Source organism: Corythoichthys intestinalis, chromosome 10 (assembly GCF_030265065.1).
Source record: "Corythoichthys intestinalis isolate RoL2023-P3 chromosome 10, ASM3026506v1, whole genome shotgun sequence".
Taxonomy (NCBI): Eukaryota; Metazoa; Chordata; class Actinopteri; order Syngnathiformes; family Syngnathidae; genus Corythoichthys; species Corythoichthys intestinalis.
The window spans coordinates 27,902,358-27,922,151 of NC_080404.1; the positions used below are offsets into that span (position 1 = coordinate 27,902,358).

The following is a 19,794-nucleotide window of genomic DNA, read 5'->3' on the forward strand; positions in this document are numbered from 1 at the left end:
GCATGCGTGTGTTTTTTTTTTTTTTTTGTTTCCCATCATTTTTTATGGTTAAAATCTTTAGTGGAGAAAACTGAAACTTCACTTAGCATTGTAGCGGTGCTCTCTGCCGTTTTATGGTCCACATCTTCAAGCCTTGGTTCTCGCTCTGTAGTTATTGTTGCTTTTGAAAGCTTAGGTTTGAAAAAAATTACATATATGCATCTTGCCTCTTCTGCCCTCAGGTGTTTTTTGGGGGGGCTAAGTAAAGCAAATGACAGTCTCTAAGGTGCTAGTCATATGATCTGTTTGAAAAATAATTTTTTATCCATTATAAAAAATGTTTCTTTGTTCATTTCATCCATTTTTGCTCTTTGTTTGATTGCTTTACAACTTTTATAGACAAAATTTGACCGGTAAAGTCTTAATTTTAAATTCCTATATCGGAAAGTCAATTATATGCAATGACATTTCATGTCATGGGGGGGGGGGGGGGGGGTCTATGCCGTATGGATATAACACTCGGAAGTTGATTCAAGTTTTTGAATTATTATCCTGTACCTAACACAGCTGCCACTGGAAATTGTATCATTAGTCTTTAAAATTATTATAAGTACACCTCTGCATAACACTGTGTCCTTTTTAATATTAAAGAAAAAAAGTAATATAGATCAACTTACAATAAAGTATAACTTTATTAACTTTTTTTTTGTTGGTAACAGAAAAGACCTAAAGTGCATCAATATTCCTGAACTTAAAAAACAAAACAAAATTTATATCCAAACTGTAAAAATACACTTTTTTTTTTTTTATAAAAATAAAATCAATGAAAAATAATAAATTGAAATTGAGAATCAGCTCCTTTGCTATGGTTTGCGGTTATTTTGCACTGAGCAACCAGGTATGCCACCTTGTTAGGTTTTTTTTGTTGGTTCCCTCCTAGTGTGTTCCTGTGATTGCCCATTGATTTCACCTGTTGTGACTGCTCCTAGTGTATTGCCAACCTGCATCCTTCTGTGTCGCCCATCTGTTCCTCGTTGTCTCGTTACCCCTCGTCTCTGTGTGTATATAAGCTCCCAGTTTCTTTTCACTCCTTGTTGTGTCATTGTCTGTGTCAAAGTCAAGATTCTGTCCAAGCCCTCGTGTTCTAAACCCTCCGGTAAAGTAAGTTTTGTTTGAACCTTGCCTTCTTTAATACTTTTAGTTGTACTTTGTGTGTTGTTAGTTATTATTAAAACATTTTTTGAGATCACCACCACCTCCCTGGATGCCTTTTGATGCCCTGCATTTGGGTCCACACCAGCTGCCTGCATTTTCCCTGACAGAATGACGCAACCAATTGTGGACCCAGCGGGGAAGATCCGGCTCAGGCGTGCACGCCGACGACCATCCACCCGTTCCTCTGATTATGTTCTGCCTCGCCACGTTTTTTTGGATTCAGATTTTTCTAATTTCGAAGAAGATCACAATTTATATGATCTTCTATCTGACACAGACTCCGACCCAGGTAATGGCCGTAGTTCCTACACCCCTCCTTCGATACCACCATGTAAGGTGCCACCCAGTCTGCCATTGTACACCGTCCGGAAGCCTCTTCGTGCTCGTCCACGCCGACAGCAGTCCCGCAGGCAAGTGCCCGCGCCGGCTCCCCGCAGTCCTGTGCCGGCGCCGGCTCCCCGCAGTCCTGTGCCGGCGCCGGCTCCCCGCAGTCCTGTGCCGGCGCCGGCTCCCCGCAGTCCTGTGCCGGTGCCGGCTCCCCGCAGTCCTGTGCCGGCGCCGGCTCCCCGCAGTCAAGTGCCGGCGCCGTCTCCCCGCAGTCAAGAGCCCGCGCCGTCTCCCCGCAGTCAAGTGCCCGCGCCGTCTCCCCGCAGTCAAGTGCCCGCGCCGTCTCCCCGCAGTCAAGTGCCCGCGCCGGCTCCCCGCAGTCAAGTGCCCGCGCCGGCTCCCCGCAGTCAAGTGCCCGCGCCGGCTCCCCGCAGTCCTGTGCCCGCGCCGGCTCCCCGCAGTCAAGTGCCCGCGCCGTCTCCCCGCAGTCAAGTGCCCGCGCCAACTCACCGCAGACTCCTGCGACTCCGCTGCTGTCCCGCCAGCAGACTCCTGCGACTCAGACGCTGCTGTCCCGCCAGCAGACTCCTGCGACTCAGACGCTGCTGTCCCGCCAGCAGACGACGACGACGACTCAGACGCTGCTGTCCCGCCAGCAGACGACGACGACGACTCAGACGCTGCTGTCCCGCCAGCAGACGACGACGACGACTCAGAAGCTGCTGTCCCGCCAGCAGACGACGACTCAGACGCTGCTGTCCCGCCAGCAGACGACGACAACTCAGCACTGCTGTCCCGCCAGCAGACTCCTGCGACTCAGACGCTGCTGCTGTCCCGCCAGCAGACTCCTGCGACTCAGACGCTGCTGCTGTCCCGCCAGCAGACTCCTGCGACTCAGACGCTGATGTCCCGCCAGCAGACGACTCCTGCGACTCAGACGCTGATGTCCCGCCAGCAGACGACTCCTGCGACTCAGACGCTGCTGTCCCGCCAGCAGACGACTCCTGCGACTCAGACGCTGCTGTCCCGCCAGCAGACGACGACTCAGACACTGCTGTTCCGCCAGCAGACAACGACGATGACGACTCAGACGCTGCTGTTCCGCCAGCAGACGACGACGACGACTCAGACGCTGCTGTTCAGGCAGCAGATGACGACGACGACTCAGACGCTGTTCCGCCAGCAGACGACGACGACTCAGTTCCTGGTCCGCCCGACTCCGACGACGACTCAGTTCCTGGTTCGCCCGACTCCGACGACGACTCAGTTCCTGGTCTGCCCGACTCCGACGACGACTCCGTGCCTGGTCCGCCCGACTCCATGTTGCCCAACGACAGCCCCAAAACATCACTGCTCTAGAGGAGATCTGCATGGAGGAATGGGCCGAAATACCAGCAACAGTGTGTGAAAAGCTTATGAAGAGTTACAGAAAATGTTGGCCTCCGTTATTGCCAACAAAGGGTGCATAACAAAGTACTGAGATGAACTGAGATGACCAAATACTTATTTTCCACCATGGTTTGCAAATAAATTCTTTAAAAATCAAACAGTATGATTTTTCTGTTTTTTTCCCATATTCTGTCTCTTATGGTTGAGGTTTAACCATGTTGACAATTACAGGCCTCTAATATTTTCATATGTGAGAACTTGCACAGTTAGAGGTTGACTAAATACTGTACGTATTCGCCCCACTCTACATATATGGCAGAAAAGACAGACAAGGCTGAAAAAGCAGTTTCTGCTCTTGCACCCCTCTTTAAAATGAACTGTTGTATTTGAAGCCAAAAGAACTGTTGTGTTTGATAGAAAAATATGTCTATATGCTGCCATAGCAGATTCATGGCGCATTGAGCCCCAAAACTATTTTTAATTTGTCCGTTTTACCCTGAAAACCCCTGTTTACAGATGTCGTGCAACCACTTTTATTTCAACCCAGCCATAAAAAGAAGGTAAGTAATCATATCATTCAAAATGTCATTTTTAGCTTAGAATCATCACTCAATGTCTAATATTTCGTTTAAGATTATTCACTCGCATATTTTAAACTTTTAAACAAATTACATCAGAATGAAAAAAATGGTGTCTGTAAATAAGTCACGGATATATAGTGTATCACAAAAGTGAGTGCAGCCCTCACATTTATGCAAATATTTAAGTATATCTTTTCATTGGACAACACTGACAAAATGACACTTTGACACAATGAAAAGTAGTCTGTGTGCAGCTTATATAATGGTTAATTTATATTCCCCTCAAAATATAGCTATTAATATCTAAACCCCTGGCAACAAAAGTGAGCACACCCCATAGAAACTACGTACATCCCTAAATGTCCAAATTGAGTACTGCTTGTCATTTTCCCTCCAAAATGTCATGTGACTCGTTACAGGAGTGCTGTCAGCATTGCTGCAGAGATTGAAGCGGTGGGGGGTCAGCCTGTTAGTGCTCAGACCATATGCCGCACTCTACATCAAATTGGTGTGCATGGCTGTCACCCCAGGAGGAAGCCTCTTCTGAAGACAGTACACAAGAAAGCCTGCAAACAGTTTGAAGAAGACATTATAACAAAGCACATGGATTACTGTAACCATGTCCTATGGTCTGATGAGACGGGTGGGCTTTCTTATCAAAGGGTAAATAGGCCTATATAAATAAGAAAATCTCGAACGCTCGTTGATATCTGCGATTTCTGCATCGCGACCCTTATTAATATAACCATGTTTCACCCATAAAATCCCCCCTAAATCCGGCTGTGGCCATTTACAGCTGTGTCTTGACACTCGGTGATACATGCTACATGGAGTTTTTGGATTGAAAAGAGGTAAGTACGTGATAATATTTCGTTAAAATCATGGCGTCTTTAATTATGCTCTCACATGCTCTTACCTCCAGTTAGGGTTTTGCTGTTTAAAAAAAAAAACAAAAAATGCCCTCCTGTTTATTAGCCTATTTTAAGGTGGGGTGTCCCCCCTGGTGGCCGAAAAGTGTCATTTCATGAAATTGACTTTCCTACATATATATAATTTGTAAAGCATTAAAACTGCAACAAACATGAATGAAATTAATAAAAAAAATATTTATAATGGGTCAAAATTATTTCTCGAACAGATCATGTGACTAGCACCTTCGACGGTCATTTGCATTGCATATAATAAAAAAATAAAATAAAATTAGCGGATGGCCATTTTATTTTTCAAATGATTTATTTTTTGATTGAAAATATTTTTTTCGATTGAAGGAACTTTTTTGGGATTGAATGATTTAGACACAAATGTTCTACCCATAATATGGCCCAAACAAAAAAAATGACTGCTTCAATCAAAGAAAAAAGAAAAAATAACTTTTTCAATGAAAAATAGTGTTCAAATGCAAATTTTTCAATCTCAAATATTTTTTTGCATTCAAAAACGTTTTCTATGGATTGAATTTTTTCTTTTTTGATTGAAGTGATTTTTCAGTATATTTTGATTGAACCAACTTTTTTTTTTCATTGAAGCAACATTTTTTTTGACTGAATAATAAAGACACAAATCTACCTGCATATGGCTCCGCGCAGGGGATACCATTTTTGACTGGGGTACTACATTGGCACGACACCGGCGGGCGTACTATATTCAATGGATGACGAAAACTATAGCTGTCCTAAGCAGCCTGATTTAGAATTCCCAACATGCACAACATGTTGATGACCCCGAAACGCAGTGTCAGCAATAAAATTAACTTACAAGAATATTTATTATAATAAGTTGACAATGAGCGTTTTTTGTTTCCCATCATTCTTGAGGGGAATTCTAAATCAGGCTGCTAAGGCAATACTTTTCGCCAAGATAATCATCCATTGAATATAGTACGCCCGCCGGTGTGGTGCCAATGTAGTTACCCCAGTCAAAAATTATATCCCCTGGGCGGAGCCATATGGAGGTACATTTGTGTCTTTATTATTCAATCAAAAAAAGTTGCTTCAATCAAAATATATAGTCTATTTTCAACCCCCAAAAAAGTCGCTTCAATCAAAAAAAAATAAATAAATAAAAATAAAAATAAGTGTATGAATGGAAAAATACATTTGAAACTCAAAAAACTCCCCAAAAAATGCATGTGAAAGCCCAAGTATTTTTTTCATTGAAGCAACTTTTTTGACTGAAGTAATGTTGATTTGTGCCACATTTTGGCTAAGACATTTTTGTCTTTTATTATTCAATCAAAAATTAGTTGCTTCAAAAAAATATTTTCTAAAAGAAAAGTCACTTCAATCAAAAAAGTAAAATTTCAATCATAAAAAAGGTTTTTGAATGCGAAAAAATATTTGAGATTGAAAAATTTGCATTTGAACACTGAATTTTTCATTGAAAAAGTTGGCTTTGATTGAAAAAATCCTTTTTGTGTTTGTGATTATGGGTAGGACATTTGTGTCTAAATCATTCAATCCACAAAAAAAGTTGCTTCAACCAAAAAATAAAAAATTCAAAGAAAAAAATCATTTGAAAAATAAAATTGCACTCCCCTAATTTTTTTTTTTTTGGGGGGGGGGGATTATATGCAAAGCAAATGACCGTCTAAGGCAGGGGTGTCCAAACTTTTTGCAAAGGGGGCCAGATTTGGTGTGGTAAAAATGTGTGGGGCCGACCTTGGCTGACGTCCTTTACGTAGAACAATATATTTAAGCTAATTTTAGCAAGCCATTCTGTGTGTCACATTCGCTTTATTTATTTATTTTTTTTAATTAATAATTTTAACAATCTTGCAACTAGCCTTTGTGGCGTTATCTTTCGACTCTCGGGATCTTGCGAAATACTGCTGCTGTGAAATTAAACTAGCTTCAAGTTGCTTCAGTTTCTCGCTGCGTATCCTCCCTGTAATCTTGTCGTACATGTCAGTCTCTTGTTTGGTAATATCGCCTCACATTGAACTCTTTGAAAACAACGACTGTCTCTTTGCAAATGAGGAAGACACAGTTGTTGCGTATTTTAGTGAAGAAATAGTCCAATTTCCACCTATCCTTGAAGCGTCGGCCGTCGGAGTCCACTTTGTTTTTTGTTGTTGGTTGATGCCATTTTAGAAAATTGGAAGTCAAGGGTCACACGAGGTAATGTTGCTTAGAGGGCTGCTGCCTTTTAGTGGGTAAATGAGGAGAAGCATTTAATGTGTAAGCAGTACTGCTGACCAATTTAATAAATCTGTGTGCGGGCCAGACATTATTGATCTTATGACAGAGGCTGGGGACCGGATGAAATTTGACCAGGGGCAGCATTTTGCCCCCGGGCCGCACTTTGGACATGTCTGGTCTAAGGTGCTAGTCACATGATCTGTTCAAAAAATAATTTTGACCCATTATAAAAATATTTTTTTATGTTCATTCATTCTTTTTTGTTGCAGTTTTGTTGCTTTAGAACTTTTATGTATACATGTATATATATAAAGTCAATTTCATTCGACACTTTTCGGTCACCAGGGGGGGCCTGGTCCCCCTGCCCCCCCACCTTAAAATCCGCTTATGGTTGTACCCCCCTGCCCCGAAAGTCAAACTCCGCCTATGCTCCTATTAAAAAAAAAATCTTCCCTCAGATTGAGATTTTAAGATTTCCAATGATATAATCACACACTCATAGAGGACAATTTTAAATTTGGCCAAATTGGGGGTCTCAGAGCGGAACTTCAAGTCACCTGAGTGTTTTTCGCCATATATATATAGTGTAATACATCTATACAGTCTATTACAGTGTATAATGCATGAGAAAAACACCTTTAAAATGTAACGCCGAAGCGCGTGGGGCGTAGTTTGATTACTACGGTATTCTGGGATTGATTTGAACGGAAGGGAACAAACAGGAAGTCCAGGAAGGAAGCCGACCAGTCGTTGCCACCGAGAGTCGACATTTACTCCAGGCAAACGAGATACTGTAGCGTTAATGGAGGCTTGCTGTCTTTAACTTTAGCTTCAGCTTAGGTAGTATTGAGAAAAGCCGTCTGTGGTCACAAAGCGGCCATGGAGTGGACATGTTGGAAGCCACTTTTCGTCATTCTGTCCGTTTTAGCAGTCACGTTGGCCCGAGGTAAGACTGTTTAGCGTGACGTGACAAATGTGTGAATAGAAATGCGTCAAGTTATTCCAGTCGGGAAACGTCATTTTGAGGGATAAGTATATGCCTATTAATGATTAAATCGGAATTTTGTAACACAACTAATTTCCTCGGCAACGTCAGTCAGACAGTGAAAAAGCAACTGTAAATGAATTTCGTCAAGTCATTACACTACAATGGAGTTCATTTTAATGAAGCTGAGTATTATTATTTAATGGGTGAATGGGCTTGAGTGCACATTTTCAACTAGAAAATTGCATTAAACTGCGTTACTACGCATTGATGGTGATAATGACCCTGTATAGTGTTGTTACATCTAAGAGGTTATCCATTGGGAAGAATTTGAGCATTTTATCAACAAATAACGACGACAAACCCTCTTTCGCACCTAACACAATCAGGCTAACTCGTCAAGTTTACATAGGACATTAGGTTCAAACACTGTTGTGTACAAACACATAACTTCCTCTTTTTTTCTGCTTTCTCATGACTTGAAATTCACATTACAAACTGTTGTACATCCACACCATAGAAAGAAAAAAAAGTGCTCTAGTCAAATTCACTGGGTAATAAAATGTTAAATAACTCTGCAGGCGATAATGTGCCAGAAGCATAACACACAAAATGGACCTGTGTCATTGCTGGTTTGAGTTGCTGTCCTGCACTGTAAGAACTGTTATTTTTAGTGTGTCGCCACCATGGAAGGTATAAAAAAAATCGTCATTTTTGTACCACAAAAGAGGAAATAGATCAAAAGATCCATTAGATTTCTGTGGGAACGAGGCAAGTATGTGCTTGCTGTGGCTGCTCAGGCATGGCAAAAGCAGCAATGATCCTGAAAGAACCATAATAGAAAATGGTAGAATTGTTTGCCATCAAACCATAGAACAGTAGCACTGAGTGTCAAGACTTCAAGAGTTAACATCCAAATATCGTAAAATTAACATTATATTACAAAGACTGGAGTAAAGAACAGTTACCGTTGGTCTAGCGTGGATATAGTAATACTTGGATATTCTGGACATGTTTGGCTGTGTTGTCTTGAAATTGCAAAATCTCATAGTATTAGTGTGGTGCCTTGATACTAGGGGTGTAACGGTACACAAAAATCTCGGTTCGGTACGTACCTCGGTTTTCAGGTCACGGTTCGGTTCATTTTCGGTACAGTAAGAAAACAAAATCCAAAATATAAATGTGCTAGTTGTTTATTACACAGTTTTGTGCTTTCAACAATAGGAACATTAGCCTACACAAAGCTAGAATCCTGCTCAAAAAGTAGCGGGTATTTAAAGATAATCCAACAACAATTTGCCTTTCAGACCCCGCGTATTGGTCAGCTTTCTTTCTAAAAGACGAAAAAAGAAGTCCTATGCTAAAGAAAAAAACGATCCCAATGACAAAGATTTTAACATGTATTTTACAAATGAAATGCCTCAGTGAAACTTTTTTTTTTCTTATGAACGGTTCTCAAACGCTTTATTGGTGGATTTTCTCAAGTTAAAGCGCCACACAGAAATTAATAAATTTAATTGTGTAAGCAGGATGTGTGTATTATTCTTATTTAATTAAAGGTGTTTTAGCTCATTTCAATTTATTTAAATGGACTATTATTTATTTTGTTATGTGTTTATATTTTACAAATGTGATGTAGTATTCATTTATATTGTATATTTTATGTTGTATAACTTTAGTTCCTATGTGAATATTAGTTCCTATTTGTTTTGTTGTGGTAGGAGGGTTTTGTATTGAACACGGGGCCGTGTTGGTTATTATTATAGCAGAGAAGACAGCAGTAAATCAACAAAGACAAGTCAACTGTGCCCCGATCTACCACTCAAAAAGTAGGTTACGATTGCATATTAGCTTGAAAATCGACCGGATCCACCGTATTTTTACACGAGTGACTTCCGGCCCGATCCTAGCTACCGGTAGTAGTATTGACGCAGGAGGGCCGCGTCTCGCGTCAAATAATAAACTCTGCCATCCGTTTCGCGTGCGCTGCATTGAGCCGCTTCTGGGACGCATCTAACACGCGGCCGCACTGCGACTGGTGTGCATTGGGTGATTGACTTATACGCCCGCGTCTCACTGCATTGTCTCGGCGGCCACGTTGTCGCACCTTTGAAGTTTCTGGGTTACACTGTCCTACCGTGTTGGTCCTCATTATAGTTGAGAAGACGGAGTAAATATAATCTACACAAAGACACTGTAACCCGATCGACTCACAGCCTCGAAAAGTAAGGGTTATATTACGTCAGAAACTCATTCGGTACGCATCCGTTCCGAATCGAGCACCACGTACCGAAACGGTTCAATACTATTACATGTACCTTTACACTCTTAATTGATACCGTAATTTTCGCACTATAAGACGCACCTTACTATAAGCCGCCACCCACCAAATTTGGAACGAAAACGGCATTTGTTCATAGATAAGCCACACTGGACTATAAGCCGCTGCTGTCCTCACTCTATTATGGTATATTTACACCAAAAGCTATTAACCGGTAACACTTTTTAGACAGTAGCATCATACGACTGTCATAAGACCCAATAAACCACCATGTAGCTTTCAACAAATTGGCTGCAAAGCTTCATTGCTTCAAGAAGCTTCATTTGGCCATCACTGCTCCCTTCGGGGAGACAGTCAACCTCTGCTGCTGCCTGCTGTCAACACTGTTGTTGTCCAACGTACCTCCTAGCATGCATTGCAGCGCTACAGATGAAAATAACCATCAAAATTCACGTTCTGTGGTAATTATTTGTTCAGTTACTGTTCCAGTTGTTTCATTAATCACTAGTTATGGTATTTGGTGAAACTTTATTTGACAGTGGCACCATAAGACTGTCATGAGACAATCATAATTATGACATGACACTAGGGCTGAACGATATTGGAAAAAACTTACATTGCGACTTTTTGAGGGTTTGCGATATACTCACCGGCCACTTTATTAGGTACACCTGTCCAACTGCTCGTTAACACTTAATTTGTTATCAGCCAGTCACATGGCAGCAACTCAGTGCATTTAGGCATGTAGACATGTTTTAAGACAATCTCCTGCAGTTCAAACCGAGCATCAGTATGGGGAAGAAAAGTGATTTGAACGTGGCATGGTTGTTGGTGCCAGGAGGGCTGGTCTGAGTATTTCAGAAACTGCTGATCTGCTGGGATTTTCACGCACAACCATCTCTAGGGTTTACAGAGAATGGTCCGAAAAAGAAAAAATATCCAGTGAGCGGCAGTTCTGTGGGCGGTAATGCCTTGTTGATTCCAGAGGTCAGAGGAGAATGGCCAGACTGGTTCGAGCTGATAGAAAGGCAACAGTGACTCAAATAACCACCCATTACAACCAAGGTAGGCAGAAGAGCATCTCTGAACGCACAGTACGTCGAACTTTGAGGCAGATGGGCTACAGCAGCAGGTGGCCACGCCGGGTGCCACTCCTTTCAGCTAAGAACAGGAAACTGAGGCTACAATTCGCACATGGTCATCGAAATTGACAATATAAGATTGGAAAAACGTTGCCTGGTCTGATGAGTCTCGATTTCTGCTGCGACATTCGGATGGTAGGGTCAGAATTTGGCGTCAACAACATGAAAGCATGGATCCATCCTGCCTTGTATCAACGGTTTAGGCTGGTGGTGGTGGTGGTGTAATGGTGTGGGGAATATTTTCTTGTCACTCTTTGGGCCCCTTGGTAGCAATTGAGCATCGTTGGAACGCCACAGCCTACCTGAGTATTGTTGCTGACCATGTCCATCCCTTTATGACCACAATGTACCCAACTTCTGATGGCTACTTTCAGCCGGATAATGCGCCATGTCATAAAGCTGGAATCATCTCAGACTGGTTTCTTGAACATGACAATGTACTCACTGTACTCAAATGCCCTCCACAGTCACCAGATTTCAATCCAATAGAGCATCTTTGGGATGTGGTGGAACGGGAGATTCGCATCATGGATGTGAAACCGACAAATCTGCACCAACTGTGTGATGCCATCATGTCAATACGGACCAAACTCTCTGAGGAATGCTTCCAGCACCTTGTTGAATCCATGCTACGAAGAATTGAGGCAGTTCTGAAGGCAAAAGGGGGTCCAACCCGTTACTACCATGGTGTACCTAATAAGGTGGCTGGTGAGTGTATATTGCAATATTAAACTAGAAGAATGTTCACCAGATGACTTATAGATTAGACTGTTTTTCCTGAGTTTTCCCCTTGTTTTCGTATTATCCTTGTATTGTTAATTTTTTTCTTTATTTTTTATTGTTTAGATAATGTATTCTTCATTATTAAAATGTTAGTTTTTGTCATTTTTTTATTGTTGCGTTACAGAGTTAAGGTGATTCAATTTACTTTAATTGTACTTATTTATTCATTAGTCATTTATTTAAGAACTGAAAGTGCAGAAACCCTTATTAACCCTAATAAATCAAAAATAAGCCGCACTGAACTATAAGCTGCAGGATTCAAAATGAAGGAAAAAAATATCGGGTTTTAGTCCGAAAATTAAGGTATAGTCATCCAAGTTGGAGGTTTTAAATTTTACAAGTGAACACATGCACTGGAAAGGTGGGACTGTGGTATTTTAGTAAATGAAACATTTACTCATTTACTAGTGGCCAATTTGTGAACATTTTTGAATCAATGTCACCTAGATATTCCCATTTTTCAAATGCATTCATTATAAACACCCGTTCTTCAGGAAAAAATGTGCAGGAGCTGAGCTTTTCTACAGATTATTGTGTACATGTATCCATTCGTGCCAAAATTTAAACCAACAATTCAGTGGTTAAACAGCATAGTGAGGCTATCAAATGTTTGAGTATTCCCCTAAAGTTCAGCACACATCATAAACACTTGACTGGGGCTTTCCAGGGAAAACGGTCTCCCTCTGCGTTGGCTATGACTTGTGCGTCTCATTCTCACGGTGGACCACAGCACAAACCTTCAGCCCACTGTCCTTGAACGCCTTCTTGTTTCAAAAGCATATGCAGCTTATTTAGCAGAATATTTACACTAAGGTCCACCTTGGAGCTTAACACACAAGTGCTTGCGGACAAGAAAAGGAATAGTGGAAACGTGTAATTTTCAAGTATAAGTGAAGCCACATTACTGGTAATTTACAACAATTGTATAAGAGGAAGTGAAATTGAGCGTTGCGGTAGAACAGGTTTTGGCATGTTAACCTCACTGTTGCAGTTGGCCTGTCTCTGCCCTATCTCATGACATGTTGATATCTGCGTGTGTATCTTAAATAACAAAATGAAAGTGAAAGAACTAAAGGGAATCTCTTGTGTTGTTGATGGAACCCGGTAGTATTTTTCACATGACCCTGTGCGGAAAAATTGTGATAAAAAATTCTTTTGCATGACAGTCAGTGTTTCCCTGGAAGCCCACGGCGGCCCACCATAATTTTGGGAAAAATACAAAAAATAATTTAAATTTAACATTAGACATTAATTTTTGAAATTAGGATTTATGTGGATTTATGTGTTATTATAATATACACTTATTAACAAAAGTTAAATGTAGAATCTTACAAAAAGGCAGTTTTGAAACGAACAAAAATAAAATGCAATTCGGTGCAATGTTATAGTGGGACAGGTTTGTTCACATATCAACCATAAGATGTCGCCATTGTGCTTTTACGCATATCCTCTGATGTGGTCAGTTAAAATACGTATACATTTAAATGTTCTTTTATAGCACATTTTAAGCCTGGCGGGAGAGAAGCCTGACTGCACAGCAGTCAAATAAAGTGTTATATATAGGCTATCGATTTGCTCCTGCCTAGAATCGATATATCATTTTCAAAAGATGTCACTTATAGGCGAAGATTGAAGGGGGAAAGGGGGGGCAGTGCCCCCCGTTGGCCAAAAAATGTCATTGCATGTAATTGACTTTCTTAAAAACGAATTTAAAGGGGAAGTTCAGGGTTTTTTTGACATAAGGCCTAAAAAGCCTGTGACAGCATAAAAAAAATCTTAAATAGCATTATTACAGTGGGGTAAATAAGTATTTAGCCAACCACTAATTGTGCAAGTTCTCCCACTTGAAAATATTACAGAGGTCTGTAATTGTCAACATGGTTGAACCTCAACCATGAAAGACAGAATGTGGGGAAAAAAAAACAGAAAATCACATTGTTTGATTTTTGAATAATTTATTTGCAAATCATGGTGGAAACAAGGTATTTGGTTGATACCAAAAGTTCATCTCAGTACTTTGTTATGTACCCTTTGTTGGCAATAACCGAGGCCAAACGTTTTCTGTAGCTCTTCACAAGCTTTTCACACACTGTTGCTGGTTTTTGGCCCATTCCTCCATGCAGGTATCCTCTAGAGCAGTGATGTTTTAGGGCTGTCGTTGGCCAACACGGACTTTCAACTCCCTCTGCAGATTTTTTATGGGTTCGAGACCTGAAGACTGGCTAGGCCACTCTAGGACCTTGAAATGCTTCTTACGAAGCCACTCCTTTGTTGCCCTGGCTGTGTGTTTGGGATCATTGTCATGCTGAAAGACCTAGCTAGCCACATCTCATGTTCAATGCCCTTGCTGATGGAAGGAGATTTTCACTCAAAGTCTCTCAATACATGGCCCCATTCATTCGTTCCTTTACACAGATCAGTCGTCCTGGTCCCTTTGCAGAAAAACAGCCCCAAAGCATGATGTTTCCACCCCATGCTTCACAGTGGGGATGGTGCAATTCAGTATTCTTTTTCCTGCAAACAAGAGAACCTGTGTTTCTACCAAAAAGTTCTATCTTGGTTTCATCTGACCATAACACATTCTCCCAGTCCTCTTCTGGATCATCCAAATGCTCTCTAGCGGACCGCAGACGGGCCTGGACATGTACTTTCTTCAGCAGGGGGACACATCTGACAGTGCAGGATTTGAGTCCCAGGCGGCGCATTGTGTTACTGATAGTAGCCTTTGTTACTGTGGTCCCAGCACTCTGTAGGTCATTCACTAGGTCCCCCGTCTGGTTCTGGGATTTTTGCTCCCCGTTCTTGTTATCATTTTGACACCACGGGGTGAGGAGGGAGTTGAAAGTCCGTGTTGCCCAATAACAGCCCCAAAACATCACAGCTCTAGAGGTGATCTGCATGGAGGAATGGGACAAAATTCCAGCAACAGTGTGTGAAAAGCTTGTGAAGAGTTACAAAAAACGTTTGGCCTCTGTTATTGCCAACAAAGGATACATAACAAAGTATTGAGATGAACTTTTGATATAGACCAAATACTTGCAAATAAATTCTTAAAAAATCAATGTGATTTTTTTTTTTTTTTCCACATTCTGTCTCTCATGGTTGAGGTTTAACCATGTTGACAATTTCAGGCCTCCCTAATATTTTCAAGTGGGAGAACTTGCACAGTGAGTAGTTGACTAAATACTTATTTGCCCCACTGTATGTGAATTAGAATCATATTTTGAGACGATTCGACTATATACAACAATTTGGCAAAGCGCAGATGGCGTCTTTTAATCAGCCGTTTAGCCCCGCCTGTCGTTATAGCGCTCTAGCGTCCTCAGCTGGAGGATGACGTCGGCAGGGTCACGATTTTTAGCTGATTTAGAATTCAGCCCATTGAGGGGGACGATTCAGAACGAGGAAAATTGCGACAGAGGGCAGCAAAATGTCATTGTTTCAATCTCTACTCCAATATTTTTACAGGATATTCTTTTTATCTCAGTATTTTCCCCAATTGCTAAATAAATGGTATGGTCATGACAAATAAGTCTTGTGCTAAATGGAATATGAAATATTAAAAATACATTTATTCAGTACGACAGGGCAAAATTACTGCATGATGGTCCAAACTGTCGACTTCTTGCATGTCCCGAACGGTATTTTATGCCACCGGAGTAAGTTAAGCTTTTGTCATTTCCCTGCCCCAGCTTCAGAGACGGAGGAAAGCGCTTAAACAAAGCAGGAGGCGTGACAGCTAGCCGACATGATAACCCGAACCAAGCGGCGTTTCCAAGTTCTCTGCCCGTCGCCGGGGATAAAAGGGGAAACGCCAAAAATGACAAATCACACAAAAGTACCCCAACTCATGTCACACACGGCGGCGAGATTGTCTTCACCGATCGGCCAGCCCACGGTGGAAAGAGAAGGGGAAAAGCCGAAAATATAAACAAAACAGGAGTATTATTATCACCCACAAAATGCAAGCCGCCTCCTTATTAAAACGTTTGCCATGATCTCAGTATTTGACATGAAATAAAACACGAAGCTTACTCACTTAGTAATCCGTCCAATGGTCTCTTGATTGTCGGACTTGTTTTGTTCATCCCGGTGAACAAGAATCTTTTGGAAATCCAAAAAGCCTCACACCACTCTCCCTGGTGCAGCAACAAAAGCCTGCAGCACATTGGGCTGGCGTGATGCAAAAAATAAACAAATGAATCCGCAAAATCAGCTGAATCCGCAGTCTATCTGCATGCTATGATGCAATGGCTGTATTCGGACATGCTGACCCGGATGACGTCATTCTTCCTCAACCAGAGACTATAGCCGGAAGTCACTCATTTTCATGGCACGGGATTAAGAAAAATTAATAAATAAAACCACCACTTCCACACACATCCAAGCGGTCCATTTCATTCAGTAGCATAAAATACCGTGTGAAATATGAAATAAACATGCTTTTTGCTGTCATAGGCACTTCACTCTCCAAGTTAGCGGGGGTGTAAGTAGTTGTTGGAGTTGATTTCAACAAATTCCGTGCAGTTTGTTAGTTATTTGTTAGTTTCAGGGCTCCGGAGTGGCTAAGCTAGCACATGTCAAATGATACTAACAGATCTAACATAGTCAAATAAATGATTTCCTAGTCCATGTATAGATAATTAGTGTATCGCCATATCGTAAGATCATCATTATCGTGAGCCTAGTATCGCAAATTGTATCGGATTGTGAGGTTCCCATAGGTTCCCGGCTCTAAGTTCGGATGAAATTCTGATAATTTCCGAAGACTTGAGCTATCTGATCAAACCGTATATCAGCGGGTCACTGGCCCACATTGCCCTCCAAATCAAGAATAATACTGTATGTATTTCCTCAGTGGCACCCCCAAGCAATGTGATTCTGCACTGCGGGAATCTGATCAACAAGCTGTCGTGGGGCTACGACCACCAGCCCACAGGACTCCGGTTCCGGGTGGATATTGGCAGAATGTTCTCTTCTGAGTATGGCTCTTTTATGCTTTGAGTAGTAAAATGTGATTTGGTATCATACAAGCATGGTTGGGTGATAAATTCTGCAATTTTTTTGACAACAAAAAAAAGAGATTTGGATTTTTTTTCCTATTCTTTTTTTCTCCCCCCTAGTAACTGCAATTTGCAGCTTTGAATTAAAGTGCAAAACCTTAAATGCATGTCCGATGCTTAATTGACAAAAGATAAATTGTGATTGTGTGTTATGTATGAAGGAAAAAAAACAGCTCCCTTTGGTTATACAGAGAATCTTGTGGTGGTGAAACATGGGTCGCAACAAGAGGGGCAACCCCTGTGTCCTAAAAAATTATTAGTTATTTTTTTTAATTGTCTTCAGTTAAAAAAAACAAAATAGAATTCAGAACATTGATTCATGTCCCAGGCCTAACTGCTACTTTGCTGAAAAGGGAGTTTCTACTTTTAATCGCATTGACTTGTATAATGACAAAGTATTTTAATTCTATAGTAAGATTCCCCCGCTGTGGGTGGACCTGCCCGACCTCCAGGCGAACGTGTCCTTTCTGTCGAACCAGATGGATGACTACTTCCTGTCTGTGACTGCCGTCCTCGACAATGAAGAGTCTGAGCCCGCTCCCGCTGACGGCATCTCCTTCAGCTACGACGTGAACTCTCCTGCCCAACAGAAATGTGAGATCATCGAAGTCTTTTCAGTGTTTCCCCTAGGATTTTTTGAAACTGCGGTGGTGGGCTGCATCGGAGTCGGACTGCCTCACCATGTCGTGCCACGACAAAATTGCGTCATGTCATATGACATTTTTTTTTCACATTTTGCTTCCCAAAAAGAACCATAACAAAGATCTATTTGAAATATTTCATGAGCCAGGCTAATGTCGTAGCTCACAGCTACGGTTCATGTACGTAAAATGCATAGCCGATTACAGTTACATCACCCTACGTAATAATTCGACTGTTTTTTCTCGTAGCAATAGTATGACTTACATTTCGTAGTCCTTCTTTTTCCTTTTATTTGGCCTTAATATGTACGACATTAACACACCAATAATAGTACTTCTGTTAATGGACCAATGGCGTAAGTTTGCATAGGGACGTTAGGGACATAACACTAGGAACTTTTCAGGATGCTCAAATTGTCCCCACCAAATTTGAAAGGGTATGAAAACGCAAAGGTGGTGTGAGACATCAATAGAACCGTTATGTGCCAAGATAACAAATATTGATAAAGTTAACAAAAAAATCAATCACATTAATGAGCAATTATCGAAAATAGATTGTAAATGACGAACATTTCCGAAAGTGTTCCGGAAACAGCCGAATGGGGCGGAATGGGTCATAACAAGGAAAACAAAGGTCGAGGCAGGTGCCATCGATGTTTATCGACGAGAGAGTTGCGTTCGTGTTTTATAAAAAAATCGCTAAAATGGTTCAAACCTGTCATGATATGTGGTTTACAAATAGCCAATTGTCGCAATGTAGTTCCCATGAGTTCCCGAACGCGAGAAAAAGAGCTGGACTACGCAGACAACGAGTAAAGTTCGTCAGTGCTAAGAGGGCTAATTTTGCAATTTTACGGGGAAAAGGGAACCTGACGAGCCAGAAGATGTGCCTACAACCTCAAAGAAAACAAAATTTATGCTACTTCCCAATCACTATAGACCCACGAACTGCAAAGGAGTGAATTCGTGACCCGTATGTGAATAAATCGAGTGATTCGAGCATGTCTGTGGAACAGGAATATCAGCTTGTAGAGATCGCAAATCACGGCGACTTAAACGTACATTTGAGACAACAACCCTACCGAAGTTCTGGATTAAAGTCATTTCGGAATATCCCGACATCGCTAGGAGCGCGCTGAAAACTGTGCTACAATTTCCAACATCGTGTATTTGTGATGCTATCTTCTCTCACTCTCCCATCTCGGGACCATCTCGTCTCAACGAAACAAACTCAGCCCTCCCACTGATTCAGCGGTTGAGTTGTATGTTTTTTCCCTGCACTTAACACGACGGGGCTAAAAACAAATGCTATTTTATATTTGCTGTATTTTTCTGCCGCACATTGCCGGTGTTCTGACAAAGTTGGCATGCGCGTAACGTTAAAAAGGACCGCGAATGCAGCGATTCCTAAGTACACACTACAAACTTTCTTTAAAGAAAGGAATATTATGTTTGTCATGTTTGGCGCACACAACAACTGCACGTAGCCCTCTTACTTAACGACTTCGCCGTGTCGTTAAGCGTTAATTTACGCCATTTCCGTGTTGCACATGTATGTTTGTGATGTAAATAGTTTTTTAGCACCATTGGATAACATTGAGAGTCCAACTGAATATAAAAGAGGGCTTCTTTCACCGCTTTGGGAGCAAAATTTTATAAGGGTGCAAAATTTGACAGGACACCAGTCCGTGAAAAAAAGACCCAAATCACACCGGTCCGTGGTGCAAAAAAGGTTGGGGACCCCTGCTCTAATCCCATTCATATTTGTGTCGGTTGGCAGAGCGAAACCGATGATAGCATATTAAATGATAATTATTCTATACATTACTTTATTTTGCGGTCACGGTGTATCAGCTTCACAAAAAGAAATGCAAAACAAACCATTCGGTGATTCTGTTGCCGCCGGTGTTTCATCAGTGTGATTGCTCCCCTCAATGATCCTTTCATTAGGCTGCATTGGCTTTCGTTTGGGCTCAAATTGTTGATAACCCAAAACACCAAAGAAAGGTTCATAACTCTCCTCGTCACCATTAGAAGAATGTTCGTTACGTCGGATTCGTCGCTGCAAATAGAAACAAAATTGTCCGCCATCATCGCCGCCATTCAGTACTAAGCACTGAGCCGGTTGTTTCCCTATAGTGACGTCACGCACACAATATGCTAGATTTCCGGCCTCTCGGGGGTGGGTCCTTTTAGCTTGACAATCGACCTGATTTCTATCATTTTCCTGGTGTTGCGATGTGTATAATTACACGAAGTGGCATGATATGA

At 41.6% G+C, this 19,794-nt stretch overlaps 1 protein-coding gene across 1 annotated transcript in view; it reads left to right on the forward strand.

Moving 5' to 3' along the window:
- The first annotated feature begins 7,346 nt into the window (after window positions 1–7,346).
- LOC130923052 (uncharacterized) overlaps window positions 7,347–19,794 on the forward strand; it is a 35,567-nt gene continuing 23,119 nt past the window's right edge. Inside the window, exons 1-3 of the mRNA XM_057848456.1 lie at window positions 7,347–7,574; window positions 16,678–16,801; window positions 17,295–17,476. Of these exons, the coding sequence (XP_057704439.1) occupies window positions 7,508–7,574; window positions 16,678–16,801; window positions 17,295–17,476 (373 nt within the window). The 5' untranslated portion in view covers window positions 7,347–7,507. The remainder of the gene's footprint in view (window positions 7,575–16,677; window positions 16,802–17,294; window positions 17,477–19,794) is intronic.